The sequence below is a fragment of the Ornithodoros turicata genome, chromosome 2 (genome assembly GCF_037126465.1).
Source record: "Ornithodoros turicata isolate Travis chromosome 2, ASM3712646v1, whole genome shotgun sequence".
NCBI classification, from domain to species: domain Eukaryota; kingdom Metazoa; phylum Arthropoda; class Arachnida; order Ixodida; family Argasidae; genus Ornithodoros; species Ornithodoros turicata.
The window spans coordinates 64332010-64347017 of record NC_088202.1 but is presented as its reverse complement, the minus strand read 5'-3'; the positions used below and the strand labels follow the sequence as shown (position 1 = coordinate 64347017).

Below are 15008 nucleotides of genomic sequence, written 5' to 3'. Positions count from 1 at the left end.
ACCTCCCACAGTCAGTTTTCTGTGGTAGTCTGACGTTTGCAGTTCACACACAGTCATTCTTCAGGGAGAGGCGGCATGGATGCTTTGATGGCATAGTGAGTGGGATGAACACTCAAAGAACTGAACTTCACCGCATAGCACGCTGTGCGCCAACCACTTCCACGAATGGTTGGCGGTGAAGGTGATGGCGAGTATGCGCTGAAGTTCAGTTTTTTAGAGCGTACGCCCTCTCTCTCTCTTCGAAACAGAAGCGATAACCCTATCATTTGTGGTAATGGTTAGCGCAGAGCGTGCTCTGCAGTGAAGTTCAGTTTCTAGAGTGAAGGGGATGACAGCGCTCCTTGCTGTTCTACTGTCCAGCACTGTAAATTCGATACTACGGTGTCATGTCGCGTTCAACTTCTTTCCAAGCATCGCTCATATCTACAGTTGCTTCGCGGTGCTAACATCCGGAATCAAATTCGTTCAACTCACGTTCTAGCGCATGCAGGAAGATTTACATCAGACGCATACTCGTTTGCTTTCCCTTTAATCCGAGGCAATCGTTCGCACAAATGTTGCAGTAACATTGCTGGCAACTAATAAATGAATGCAAAAACGAATATGTAACCCACACATATGTAACCGCGTTTCCTCGAACCCTATCACACTGTAAAAAAAAATTCCGCAATTTTACTCTCAAGTCACTGTTAACTCTGTTGCCAGCATGTGTGCCGAACTGCAAAAAAAAAAAAAAAAAAAAAAGCAGTTTCAAAAATCCGTGGGAGGGCACACTGTACAGCTCCCATAAACGAAGACTGACAATAAAGGGATATTAACTGTGCAGCATATAGGTTGCGGCACATACTTCGGCGACAGAGTTAGCAGTCACTTGTGCAGTAAAATTACGGATTTTTTTCCTTCTTAATACACAAAGCCCTCTTTAATAGTTTGAAACGCCCATGGCCACACACAAAGCCCATGGCAGTTTGAAATGTTAAACCTAATTGGCTCGTAGATCTTTCACTGATATAGGCTGATAGACACGCGCGATAAACGTTTTCGGAACATTTTCTGGTCAATTGGGCAAAGGAATAAAGACGATGGACAATACATCGATGAAAGAAGCGCAGCAGGTGGTTCTCATCGCACTAAATCTATCGGTAACTGACGCTGCAAATGCTGTCCAGGATGGCCTGCTTCTTCTCGTTTTGGTTTTTTCTTCTTCTTGGTTGCATCTTCTCGTTTTTTTCACCAGACCGAACCACCACCAGAAAGACCACCATGTCATACTTCCACGCTCAACACACAATAAACATATATAGTGAAATAGCAACTTTTCTTACATATCGGAATTACATTTGACGTTTTCACATGTGTACGTTAACATATCGATCCAAGTATAGCGATGTTGCCAAACAGTTCCTGGTGACGCGAACGCCATCTCATTATTATTTGCACGTGACGCTCATTTCTCGAGGTCGAAGGAATGTCTTGCATCTTCCGTAATGTTATACTCCCTTTCCTCGTGAAACTGTTCTGGATGCTGTCTTCCCCCTTCGTCCGCAACGAACTCCTCTGCATTAAGAGAATTACGGGTAATTTATATCGTGGGACTACTTCTAGTCCCAAGAAACAGAGCAAACACATCAACCATCAAACATAGAAGAAGATCCGATTAGGTTTACACACTGACAACGCTTCCTAAACCATTTGAAAGGCGTATATGGAAAGGCTCGACAAAAATGTGAGGAAGAGTAAAAAATATGTCGGCTGCGAGATTGTGACGTCACGTCTTCCGCGAAATATAGTGAGGCACGCGCTTCACATTTTTTCCCACTCCTTTTGCGGTTGTATTTGGAGCTTGCTGTCCCACGTCCGACAGAGAGTAGTCGACCCGTCGCCTTGCTGCCTCAGCGTAGCAGACGGTTCTCGGCAGCCAATGAAATGATTCATGATCTGACTTCGCAACATGCCCGAAAGAGTTTGGAGAGATCACCGCCGCTGCTTGCACTCTTGTAAACTAATTTTTAAATGCGCGCTTGCCAGGGAAATATTTTGCGTGAGAGTTCCAGAAGGTAGTATATGGTCGCATCACGTGATAAAAAAATGTTTGAGGTGCCTTCCATGAGACATTAAATGTTGTGAAATCTGGACACGGATCTGTTCTACTACCGTACTCGCATGAAGCAGAGTTGCACGCATCTTAAATGACACAGTACATTAGCTTAACTATACTTTCTATTACCATTGACGATTTCAATATTTTCATTGCAGTTTCACATTTCAGTTTTCGTCTGTTGCCGTCCAGGATATTTAGTCAGTTCCAGCGCCTTCACGGTCCAACGAATGTGAGACTCCTGTGTCGCAAAACGTGACTTCGTTCCGCTGGATATTTTTTTAAAATCTCCGAACATTTTCTATTGGGATTTTTTCATACGATTGGTGCTGCATGTGACACGGGGCAAACTGGTTACCATTTTCTTCCCTTATGAACACGATAACATCTGACAAACGTCTATGAATTTTGACGAAAAAAATAAAAGAAAACCAATTGTGTTCTTACCCATGCAGTAGGCCATGTAGCACTTGGGTAGCGGCTGCAGGTAATAGGCCATGTAGGAACCGCAGTGCTGTACCCGGATGTTAGCGTAGAACTTGCAGCCATCGTCTTCCAAGGCACCGCATGCCACGGCTGGCATAGGGAGGCTTATGTTATCGGGGTGTGCACCTAAGATACAGGCACTTAACTTAGTTCGATGCATGGCATAACAAAGCACGTGTTTCTAACATAGATGAGGATTTATCCTCCCTCCGACGTCCGCGTTGCGTTACTCGAATTGTTGTATGCCATATTGATCGGAGTACGGGCCATATGACGGAACTACAAACCGCCAAGTGGTGTTGGAAACACAAGGGTACGAAACTACCGTGCATAATAACTGCCGCTGACTTGCAGGACTCCCAGCATGGCATGAGTCGATCGGATAAGAAAAACATTTCGAGAATAGATGTTCGGAAACTTTCTGGGAACAAGGCGACCTCGTAGTCGCCCATTCCAAACACGGCCACTTCATGTTCTCACGCAAGACCGGACGCAAACGAATTCCCTCGAATGAAAGGAAGTCACTGTCATGCCATGGAAGCCGTGAGCAGTTTAGTTTGTACAAGGCACTGCAGACAAGATGCATGAGGGAACGAATAGAAATCTGGGCACAAAGTACGTACATGTTCGTTGAAGCGGAGTACTGGTCGTAGGTGGGCATTTCGTTGCTATTTCACTCCCCTTCACCTCACCTAACATGATATCCGCGGTCCGTCATTCACCCTCACCACGCTGCCCTCAGCAGTACACGCCCTTCACTTCCCCTCACCTAACCTAACCTGATATTCTCGACCCTTCATTCAACCTCACCCCGCTGCCTTCAGTAGTACACGTCCTCACTCAGCCTCACCCTCACACCCTGCTTCAAAGTGTTGCCCTCACAAGCCTTGACCTCATCTCATCTCCTTTATTGTTATCCGAATCCTCACGAGTGGAGTCATGATAGGCATCTTCGGGAGCTTCCCTTCACTCACCCTTACCTCATGGGCGTGAAGTGGGGGTGAAGGGCACTCAAGAGGCCCGTCATGAGTAGTTCGCCCAGCTATTGTACTGGTAGATGTGACCTTGGCTGGTATTCAATGTAGCTCAAATGCAGGATTAGCGACACAATGCCGTGCAAAGTTGCATCTGTAGGAAGAACATCCTAGCAAGTGTTTCCTGGAATCTATCCATTTTTACATGCTTTACTTAAGCCAGCGTTGTTGTTCTGTTCCGGCAACTCGGTTGGTATTTTGTACTGAGAACTCTGCGGACTATCCTGGAGAGAGTAACTAAATTAACCAAATAAATGAAACGAAGAACAAGTGACCTTTCACGCCCAGTCGACATTTTTTGTACGTACCGTAGAACCAGAACGGCACGCCTGTGTTGCACATGCCAGGTAGCATGCGTCGTTCCGGCATGCGCATGTTGCCGTTGGGGGAATCGAAGCGGTACCAGGCCTGGCGGAAATAGCTGTCGCACGTGGCGTTTTTCACGGACGTCATCAACGTGTCTGGGGAACGTTCATAGCCTTGAAGCATCATTTTAATGGGCCTCGGGCAAACCATGCGCTCTGAAAACACCCAGGGCAGTGGAACAATTAGAGAAACTGAGCCTGTTTAATCGATATTTAGACTACCGTAATTTCACGCGTATTAGCCACGGCTTATGCGCGATTTTTTTTTTCACGGGCGCTCTGCGGCTTATCTGACAACTATTTTCCCCTGGTATTTTCCCCATACGCCGGTTTTAACGAAAGGGCTCACAGTGTCTCTGGAACAGCATCGCCTTGCCAATGCACGAACAATACGTAACAGGGGCGCGTCCACATTCAAGTAGTCTGACCTTCCTGGTGCCTTTCCTCAAGCAGCTTTAACGAAAGTGGTGACAGTGATTCATGTCTTCTGGAAGGCCACTGACCCGTCGATCCATGAAAAACACACAACAAGGGCACAATCCGATCTTGGTAGAACACTAGAACTGACATCCTTTGTTGTGCACCATGCCGACCCCGGCCTTCTATATGGACTCCTTTGTCGCACAAATCAGTCGCGTTGTATTGCCCGCGGCTTATCTGCCCGAAAAGTTTCTAAACGTTACTAAAAACGGGACCTGCGGCTTATCTGCGGTGCGGATTATACGCGCGAAATACGGTAATGAGCTAGGATTTATCGACACGTACCGCCACATCACCCATTATCCCCTACCCCCTTACCACCAACGCAAGTTCCGGCCCATACACCCTCCCTGTGCAATGACCAGAGTTGCCGGTAGAAAACGTTATACTGTTCTTCCTGTCTTTTGTTGAACGTAGCTTACCTGTAGTGCGCATGTTCGGTAAAAGAATACTAGTACCGACATCGAAAAGTGAATGAGTTCACAGTCATTTCCTATGTTGCGTTCCACCACTAACTGGTGAGTGCTAACAACACGCCTGTGTTCCTTCAAATCTACGTATTCCGTGTATCCACAGTTCCGTGCGCGTCTGACCAACTATACATGCCAACTATCTGGCAAAGAGCTTACCTATGAAGTCTTCTCTAACCACTGAAAGAGCAAGAAGTACAATGTTGCTGTTCTATCGTTGCAAGAAAACACTGTAGTGCTGAAGTCATGCAGATGTAATATTCTGTAGAGAGTGATATCCACAGCTGTGATATCATCGAATGGTACTACTAACACTTCAGTTTACTAATAAGCCTTTCCCATACAGCGTATTGCTCAAAAGTGCGAAATTTGAGCATGTCCCTTCGCTTTCAGAGTGTTAAGACACGCAACGACAAAATGATCAGAATTAAGAATAACGATGCTGAGTGCCACACGTCATCACTGATGACAGTGATGCACAACAGTTTCGTGCTTCTTGACTTCCGACACGCTCATGAGAACACTCGTGGCTTTTGCTTCCGGCAGGTTACTCAATGCGCAACTACAGTGATGCCGGAGACATTTTTATTTGGTGCTCTCAAGTTATGGTCGTGAAGAATACACGCGTAAGTGTTACGGTACTCAAAGGTGCTGAATATCAACTTCGAGGAAATCGATGGGGGTCCTTGAAGTCGAAGTACTGTATTTCACATATCCACCGCAGTATGCTTCCCTCGCGTTTAGATAGCTTCAGAAGGTATGACAGCGCCTGGTTGTCTGTGAAAGGCTCCGTGAAAAGTTCACGGTCTTCCAAATAAGGACCGAAGTATACTTCAGGGCCACTACCACTGCCTGCAGAGCCTTCTTTGTTGTCATGTACTTTGTTTCCAGAAATGATACCCTACAAGACCATACCGACGGACCCTCGGGTTTTCCAATCGCCTCCTGGTATAGTTCTGCTCCAGTTCCAAAATGCAGGGCACCCGCTTTCAGGTCAAAGGGCAGCTACTGTGAAGTCTGGTAGTGCAAGTATGGGGTCGGATGATATTGTTCGAAGTTTGAACTAACTAAACAAAACCAAACCCTAAACAAACTTCTGTCCAAAAGGCGAATCTTCTCTGGTTAATTGCGTAAGGCAAGTTGTTTCAGTACACTGTAGTGTATAATCTCTAATAAACGCTCTACCGTGCACCGTGAATTTATATCATATAATATACATTCACGGTGCGACTTCTGTAACATGCCATTTCTGCAACTGCATGAGATATCCTGCTCACCGGCACATGCTTTTGGTTCTACCATCAAGGATTTGCCCAAGAAATGTAACATTCTCCCGGAAGAACGTGCTGTTCCTAAATGTGACTATCATGCACGCTTTGCTGCATGGGTACCTGATCGACATGGCTGCTATATGTTCTTGTGTCAGAGTGGCATACTAAGTCGTTGGTGCACAAAGCGCGAAACTTTCCTTTATACGGTAGTAATATGTCGTCCATCATCTTTTGAAACCAAGCATCGGAGTTCTTCCATCAGAAGTGAAACTGGTAGTACTCGTACACCAAACGGAGTTCCTTGTGTGCTTCTTGAACTCTTCCACAAGTAGAATTTGCTAATACCCTTTAGTCAAATCGATGCACGAAAATATCCTGCAGCCCCGGTTTCGTTGATGACATCGTCGATGCGTGTCATTGAGTATGGGAAGAGGTGTATTTGTTCGCTAACCAAGAGACAGTGTGTGTATAACCAAAAAGTTCCGTTCTCCTTTGATGTATTCATTGCGCGCAATGGGAACGTTGATGTGGATGGCCTCACTACCTGAGCGTCGAGCTTTCTTCAGTTGCAACCCTTTTGGAGCCAGGCACTCTGCGGACGGCTGTGACATTTGCTAACGGAAAAGGCATAGCGTAGCAGACTATAGCCGGTATACAAGACCAGCCATACTTTAGCTTGACATGGCCTTCACATCTTCAGCCATGGCACGCCTATACGACGGCTCTCGTGCGATCACCGTACAAGCGGCTTTTTCCACGTCGATCCCGCGGAACAAGTTCATCTTCATAGCGTTCATGTGGGACCAAGACAACAGGAAGCTGTACTCCACGTTATCATGACTAATGCTTGAGCGGGACATCGGGTTGAGTGCGACGGTAAAGTTCGATGGTTGGTCCACTCTTGCAGTTTGCGAGAGGCGTCACCGGTCTGCAGAGGTGGGCAAAACTCCTCACGGTCTTTGCCCTCACCTCGATTTTCCTGGACGGAGCTTTGTCCTCACCTCACCTCAACTACTTTTCGGAGAAGTTCCCTCACCTCAACTCACCTAAAAAAAATCAGAGAATTTTCCTCGCCTGCCCTCACCTCAAAACATTATCAGAAAAATTTCCTCACCTCACCTCAGCCTTTCCTGAAAAAATCTTTCCTCACCTCACTTCACCTCAAAACCTTTTCAGAGAATTTCCCTCACCTCACCTCACTTCAAATTCCGTGAGGTGAGGGGGTTCAAGGCGCCCTCACCTCACTTGCAGTTAGGAGGGTGCCCCTCCCTGCTCAAGGTCGACACTTCTCACTTTTTTAAATGACGAAAGTACGCAGCGTGAAGCAAGTATCGACTATCGAGACTAAAGCATCAGGTCCCGACTCTCTGCTTCAGCGGTAGATTGTGACTGTAGGTGTTTGTGGCGCAGGCGCAACAGAGGCCAGAAAGCGCCACGACTGCGGTGAGTAACTGATGAATGGCGATGATAGCTAAAATTATTTACGGATCATGTCCTACGCATTATCTCATGGCCGCTCGCCATCAGCTAGTGGGATGGCAGGTGCATTGCTAATTGTCTCGTTCACCGCCTTCGCATGGCATCCCATAGGTTGAGCGCTACAGTGGTGGTCGAATCGAAGCGCAGCTTTGTGAATCATAATCGTATGAGTGTCACGTCATCAGTGCACCCAATGTCGTGCCCATATTGCCCCCTATTTTTTGTGGGATGTGCAGCCAGAGTCTAGACCCACACTCTTAAAAATGAACTTCACCGCATAGCACGCTCCTAGCCAACCATCATCTCGAATGATATCGTTGCCTCTCCTGATTTGTTGAAAACGGGAGGCGTACGCTTTTTGTGACACTTATGCGGTTCATAATTGTCACAAAAATGGCGTACGCCTCCCGTTTTCAACAAATCAGGGCAGATAACGTTATCATTCGAGATGATGGTTGGCTAGGAGCGTGCTATGCGGTGAAGTTCATTTTTTAAAAGTGCATCGTCAGGACCCAGGACCAGCCAATAAGCAGCGATTATTGATACTGAAGTGCAACGACTCGCATTGTTCGGTTTCCAACAGTCACTGAAAAAACAAATAAAGTAAAGAAGACAGCCCTAACAACTACCTTTTGCCGAAAATGGTTAAAAATTGGGCTGTTCGGTACAGCATACTTTAAAAGCGATAAAACCCCCGTGCCGGTTCGTCAGTCTGTGCCTGTGTGTTGTGTCGTCTGTTGACTTGTTCCCCGGCACGGGGGTTTTATCGCTTTTAAAGTACCTTTTGCCAACTTGCCTCATATCACCTAAACATTTTCGGACAAATTTTCCCTTTTCTTCTCTCGACACACGAAAAAAAGTCCTCACGTACCTCACATGAAAAAGGAATCCTCACCTCAGAAAATTTTAACAAAATTTCCCTCACCTCACCTCAAAAATTTTTCAGAAAATGTATCTCATCCCACCTCACTTCAGCCTTTCTGGAGAAAAAATTTCCTCACCTTACCTCACCTCAAAAAGTTTTCAGAAAATTTTCCTCACCTCAGTCTTTCCCAAGGAAAATTTTCCTCACCCCACCTCACCTCACCTCAGCGTCTTCTAGGAAGATTTTTCCTCACCTCACCTGACCTCAACCATTGCTCCAAAAGATGCTCCTCACCTCACCTCAAGTTCCATGAGGTGAGGGTGAGGGAGCCCTCACCCTCACAAGCCCTCGCGAGGGTGCCCACCTCTGCCGGTCTGATGTTGTTACTGTAGCGTTATGAGCTGGTACATCATCTCCTGGACATACACAGAGATGACTATGAGGAATTTGCCTGTTGGGACCAATTCGTGGGTATTTCGCATGGTATCCGGGCCAATTCTGTCATCTTGGTTCTCACCGTGCCTCTACCTGTAATATCCGCTTCCGTCATCTTGGCCGCTGTAATGTACATTACTATATCGCGTATTCACTGACTGAGGTAAAGAGGTCCTCCTCGTCAAGTTCATATTGATCCGGGATAATATTTGCAGACGCCGTACCCACCCTTTCTGGCCGCCCCATAGCGTGTGACGCTTTTTTTCTTTTCGTGTGCTCTCAGATCTGCTGCTGCGCCAACCAATGGCGTACCGAATAAGACGTCAGGAACCACGCCCGTCCCGAGAAAAAGTTCCCTCATAGAACTATCGCTGTAGTGTTGGAAGCAGAGGCCGTCGTGAAAAGCGACCCGCATTTTACTGTCGGATCACTGTCAGCTGCACCCAAATGTTGTATCTCAAACCAGAAATGGCTCAGTACCGTGTAGGACCGTATTCTTCCAGAACGTTCCCCCATACCTCCTCCTCCTCTTCTATTGCCTATCTTGCACCTCCTTGTCTACAATTTATTTTTGTGGTTGACTGACTGATTAGGTGAGTCAGGGAGTGCTTACCAAGGAATTTTTTCCCTTTGTATTTTCGTTCCGGCGACAAGGAAATAAAGGGAGGAAGAGATGACACAGCAGTTAAACAAAACGGCTATGCCGACGGAACTTCACACTGACTCATTTTTAATTCCTCCTCCCATCGCTCCTAGGTGCCGCCACAGCGGCGTGGTTGGAATCGTACCGTACCATTTGGAAGGTGGTGGTGGTGGTGGTGGTGGTGAAAGGGCTCGGCGTTGTCGGCCTCACAGAGGTGGGCAACGTCACGACTGACGCCCTGCGGGAATGTGCGTCCTGGGCCAACTTCTAAGGGATCTGTGCAGACATATGTCTGAAAGCGTCTGAGGAAAACCCAGGAAAACCTCAGACAGCACAGCCGGCACCGGGATTCCATCCCGGGTACCTCCCAGTCTCGACGTGACATGGCCAGCACGGTAACCACTGAGACACGGGAGCTGGTATTACCACTTAGAAGCGTGTCATTCCACTAGAACACTTCGAAGGGCGTTCCGTATCCCATTTACAAGATGTATAGGGAGCCGCGATGCGCTTACGATTCTTTGAAACTCTTATAAGCGATTACTACTCGTTCTCAGATTGTTTCTAGGTGATACTTACTATTGTGGAAGATGAACACCAAAAGAGCGATGAGTAAGGCCAAGAAGGACATACACATAAGGAATACCGTAACGAAGGCTCCACACTCGGACTTGTTTGGGTTACGTTGCCTACGCAAAGGAAAATATGTAGGTAAACGCTTTTCATTTAACAAAGATTGCGCAGACGTAGCGATTGCTTACGTGGACGATCTAGTGACTGCAAGGGAGAATAACAGGGTAGACAATGATACACACTATAGGGCAGAGATTTTGCAGAGATTGGTTGCACAGCATTAATGCATCTATGCCTCGGGATGTAGTTCCATAGCCTGGCCTATGGCTGAGAAGGTTTTACATCCTTTCACATCCTAAAATACTTGCTCTCTGCATTACTATACAGGGTGTTTCAGTTAAATCCCCGGGCTAAATAATTCGCGAACCGGTGCACCAATCGAATAACTTTCTTTTTTACAAGTATCTGTCCAATACCGTCTACAAGATGCGCACCGCGTGAATGAGCGGGAGGCGCTCATTATTTAAATAAAAATGCAAATGAGTTTCGTAAAAAAGCGTAACTTCTAAAGCAGGGCGCTGTCGGTATTAAAATGGGTACTACCCCTTTTGGGACCTTCAGTGGACACCTTTCAGAGAAAAATCTGCCACCGAAGCGGGTCATTTGTTGCAGTAATTAATTGGTTTCGGTTTACGTATTTTTGTCGCGGCTGGTCGCGGCGAAGCGCAAAAAGACGATCTTTCACTCCCTTATCCATCAATGAATTACGTCCTTACACCAATGAATTACACCAATGAATTACACCAATGAATTACGTCATTTTGCGCTTCGCCGCGACCAGCCGCGACAAAAATACGTAAACCGAAACCAATTAATTACTGCAACAAATGACCCGCTTCGGTGGCAGATTTTTCTCTAAAAGGTGTCCACTGAAGGCCCCAAAAGGGGTAGTACACATTTTAATGCCGACGGCGCCCTGCTTTAGAAGTTAGCTTTTTTCACGAAACTCATTTGAACTTTTATTTAAATAATGAGCGCCTCCCGCTCATTCACGCGGTGCGCATCTTGTAGGCGGTATTGGACAGATACTTGTAAAAAAGAAAGTTATTCGATTGGTGCACCGGTTCGCGAATTATTTAGCCCGGGGATTTAACTGAAACACCCGGTATAGTTCTACTATATACTACTAAACTGCTTAGCAGACGATTTTCTATTTTGATCCTCAGGTGGCCCTCAGTGTCGCAGCACTTCACCTTAGAAAAGCTTGCAGTCTCCACCTCATGTAAAGGCCAACCTCCATGGAGCGAATTCAGCGAAAAAGCGGTAAACATCGCTCTGCGCCGGACGCCTCCGCCGTCGATTTCCCAAGCTGTTAAAACAGAACTTCACCGCATAACACGCTCATAGCCAACCATCATTCCGAATGATATCATTCTGTGTATTGATTTGTTGAAAATGGTAGGAGGCGCCTATCTGGGACACATTATCTTGTTCCAGATAGGGGCCTCCCCTCTGTTTTGAACAAATCGGGACACAGAACGATATTACTCGAATGATGGTTGGCTAGGAGCGTGCTTTGCGGTGAAGTTCTGTTTTAACAGTGTACATATTTTCGCCCAAAGTCTGCGGTTCCAGAAGCGGATGAGCACAAGGCCCGCCAATCACAGCACTCTTCCGCTACGAATCTGCGCCACCTACATTTCGCTGCCTATAGCTTGTTCTATGGTGAACTATACTTGTTCGCTGCCTTGTCTGCACATGGACGTCTGCTCTCCTGAGTCATCTTATTTTTTTCTTTTTGCTATGGAGTGATGTCTGATCGCTGCCTCGCCTACTGCACCACTAGAACGCCAGGCATTCTCTGCCAAGAAACGCAGTTTACTTATGCGGTATTGAATACGCCAGTTACGTCTCTTCGTCAGCTGGACTCTCGCCCCTTCTCCCTCTCGAAATTGCTTGGTCCCTGGCCCAATCCAGCCCAGCAACGTTCAGCGCTCAAGGCCCTTTTGACATTTCTGGACACCATCGGACTCCGATCGTTATTGTGAGGGGGCTCTGTATTTTATACCCCACATCCCCACCAACAATGGGGTAGAGTATCGCCACTGGCGATGAACCTCCCCACTCTCCTTCTGAAAATAAAGTTGTTGTTGTTTGAATACGCCTTTCGGTACATGACCGGTTTTCAGTACAGTTGTTGGATGTAGTTGCAAAATTTGTGCATTGTTTCGAGCGCAAGTTTTCACTTTTTACTCTGGCAACAGGGACATCAGTGACGCCGTCCGCTGGTTTTACTTTTCCGCTGGTGGTGGCGGAACGCACGTGCACTGTAAGAACAACTTCACCGTATAGCACGCTGTGCGCCAACCATTGCCATAGATGATACACCCTTAAAAATGAACTTCACCACATAACAACGTCCTAGCCAACCATCATCCCCAGTGACATCGTTCTCTCCCCGATTTGTAGAAACAAGAAGGCGTACGCCTTTTTGTGACACTTATGCAGAAATATTAATTGTCACAAAAAGGCGTACGCCCGCGCTTTCTACAAATCAAGAGAGACAGAGCTATCTCTCTGTACAATGGTTGGCCTTCAGCGTGCTATGTGGCGAAGCTTTGTATTAAGAGTGTAGAGTTATTACTTCTGATTCCAAGAGAGAGGGGGGCTTACGCCTTTTTACGGCAATTATCATATATCCAAATTGACATAAAAAGGCGTACGCCCCACTTTCTCTTCGAATCAGAAGTAATAACCTTATCATTCGTGGCAATGGTTTCGAATTTAGCAGTAATGGGCTAGAAAGGAGAGGGAGAACAAAACAAAAAGGTTTTTGAACATTCACAATGTGACTGCGCAGATGTGTGTGATAGTGCAAAGCGCTTCAAATCAAGAGCTCAAGTAAAAAAGCAATACACCGAACTTACATCGTCTCATGTCGACAACTGAGCGCCGGTCGTTTGCCAAAGTCTAGTTCGATAATCCTTCTTCTGGGCCACGTTATTGAGAACACGCCTTCTTCTTCGTAGTCGTCTCCTTCTTCTTCTACGGCGTTTGCCGTGTGAGTGCAGCACGAGCCGCTCCCGGTGAAGATTGCTATATGACAGCACGAAAGCAATATTTAATTTCGAATACTGCATGTAGATCGATCTACACGAAAATGCGTGTCTATAGTGCTTACAAAGAACCCAACATCATTCCTCTTCCTCTTTGAACATCATACCACCACATTAATACGGAACGTCACCACATAACTAGCTCCCAGTCAGCAACCCTTCCGAATGATATCATTCGGTCTCCTAATCTGTTGAGAATGGGAGGAGCTGCCTGTATTGGAGACATTATGCATGTCGAAGATAGGCACCTCCTCCTGTTTCCAACAAATCAGGCGACGGAAGGATATCACTCGGAATGGCCACGGTTGGCTAGGAGTTTAGGAGCTAGTTATACACTCTTACACTCTTAAAAATGAACTTCACCGCATAGCACGCTCTTAACCAACCATCATCTCAAATGATATCGTTATCTGCCCTGATTTGTTGAAAACGGGAGGCGTACGCCTTTTCTGTGACAATTATGAACAGCATAAGTGTCACAAAAAAGGCGTACGCCTCCCGTTTTCAACAAATCAAGGCAGATAACGATATCATTCGAGATTATGGTTGGCTAGGAGCGTGCTATGCGGTGAAGTTCATTTTTAAGAGTGTAGAAACGAACTTCACCGCATGCACACTCCTAGTCAACCATCATCTCGAATGATATCGTTAACTGCCCTGATTTGTTGAAAACGGGAGGCGTAAGCCTTTTTTGTGACAATTATGAACAGCATCAGAGGACCTCCCAAAAAATTTTCAGGTTAAGACGTCTGATGAAAGTGTGTGTGTCATTTTACCGAATGGGGCCTAAAGGTTTTGATGTGTGCAATTCGTTTCCCAGAAAAAAACTCACATAAACATGGGTCCGCGCCTTCACCCTTAACTCCCACTCCGGGTATTACGAGGAGGAGAAGGTATGATGCCACGTCACCGATGACGTTGTAAGGAGAACTCGTTCTGGTTCGCCTGTCAGTGGGGGTCAGCGCCTTGTCCCTTTGCCGCCGTAAACCAGTTTTGCAGTTCTCCCGGAGAATTGGGGATAAAAGGAGCGGCCGAATCATTACCGAGTCAGGAGAAAGGCTTTTTCAGAACCCCGAACAGCCGAATAGCAGACGACAGAGGGGTAGCAGACAACATTTCTCTAGACCAATCTGCGAGCGTTCTCCTTATAGACTCTTTTCATCTGACGTCACTGTCGCAGACGGCATAGCCTTTCCCCCTGCTTGTGGCAGCCATACTTTTGTGCATGGCGCGTGCACGCTACCAGCTTTAACTGTGGTGCGAGCGCGTGCGAAAACAAAAGTATGGCGGACGGAATGAGGTCAGTGAAAAGGGTCTATAGCGTCAGCGCGAGGTTCCAGGCAGATCACAGGATGGTACTGCTCTTCACCGCCTACTTTAAAAGCGATAAAACCCCGTGCCGGGGAACAAGTCAACAGACGACACAACACACAGGCACAGACTGACGAACAAGGATTTATTATCCTTATTATTATTCCTATTTATTATCCCGGCACGGGGGTTTTATCGCTTTTAAAGTATGCTGTACCGAACAGCCCAATTTTTAACCATTTTCTTCACCGCCGTTGCGCACGGTCGCTTTTTGCAGCGGACAGTCCGGGAAAACCGGAAGTTGATTTTTTCGAACTGCCACGGAGGCTTACTTGCTGTGGGGAAAGTTTCAGCTCACAAAATGGTGTGTTTTTCGAGATAC

At 46.6% G+C, this 15008-nt stretch overlaps 1 protein-coding gene across 1 annotated transcript; it reads right to left on the bottom strand.

Annotated features, from left to right (window-relative positions):
• Positions 1–1301: 1301 nt before the first annotated feature.
• Positions 1302–13267, bottom strand: LOC135383632 (uromodulin-like). Its single transcript, XM_064613017.1, has 7 exons — positions 13127–13267; positions 10388–10403; positions 10206–10315; positions 5093–5113; positions 3927–4139; positions 2546–2710; positions 1302–1557 (listed from the first exon to the last, which is right to left on the bottom strand). Exons 1-7 carry the CDS (start codon positions 13134–13136, stop codon positions 1448–1450), a joined length of 645 nt encoding a protein of 214 aa, XP_064469087.1. The 5' UTR covers positions 13137–13267; the 3' UTR covers positions 1302–1447.
• Positions 13268–15008: the final 1741 nt, after the last annotated feature.

Excerpts from the sequence above, each read along its gene's own strand:
- LOC135383632 (XM_064613017.1), bottom strand. Across the intron at positions 5,114-10,205 it reads GGTGTTCATCTTCCACAATA|TGGTTAGAGAAGACTTCATA; the intron begins GTAAGTATCACC and ends TTGCTCTTTCAG. Across the intron at positions 1,558-2,545 it reads CTACATGGCCTACTGCATGG|AGGAGTTCGTTGCGGACGAA; the intron begins GTAAGAACACAA and ends CTCTTAATGCAG.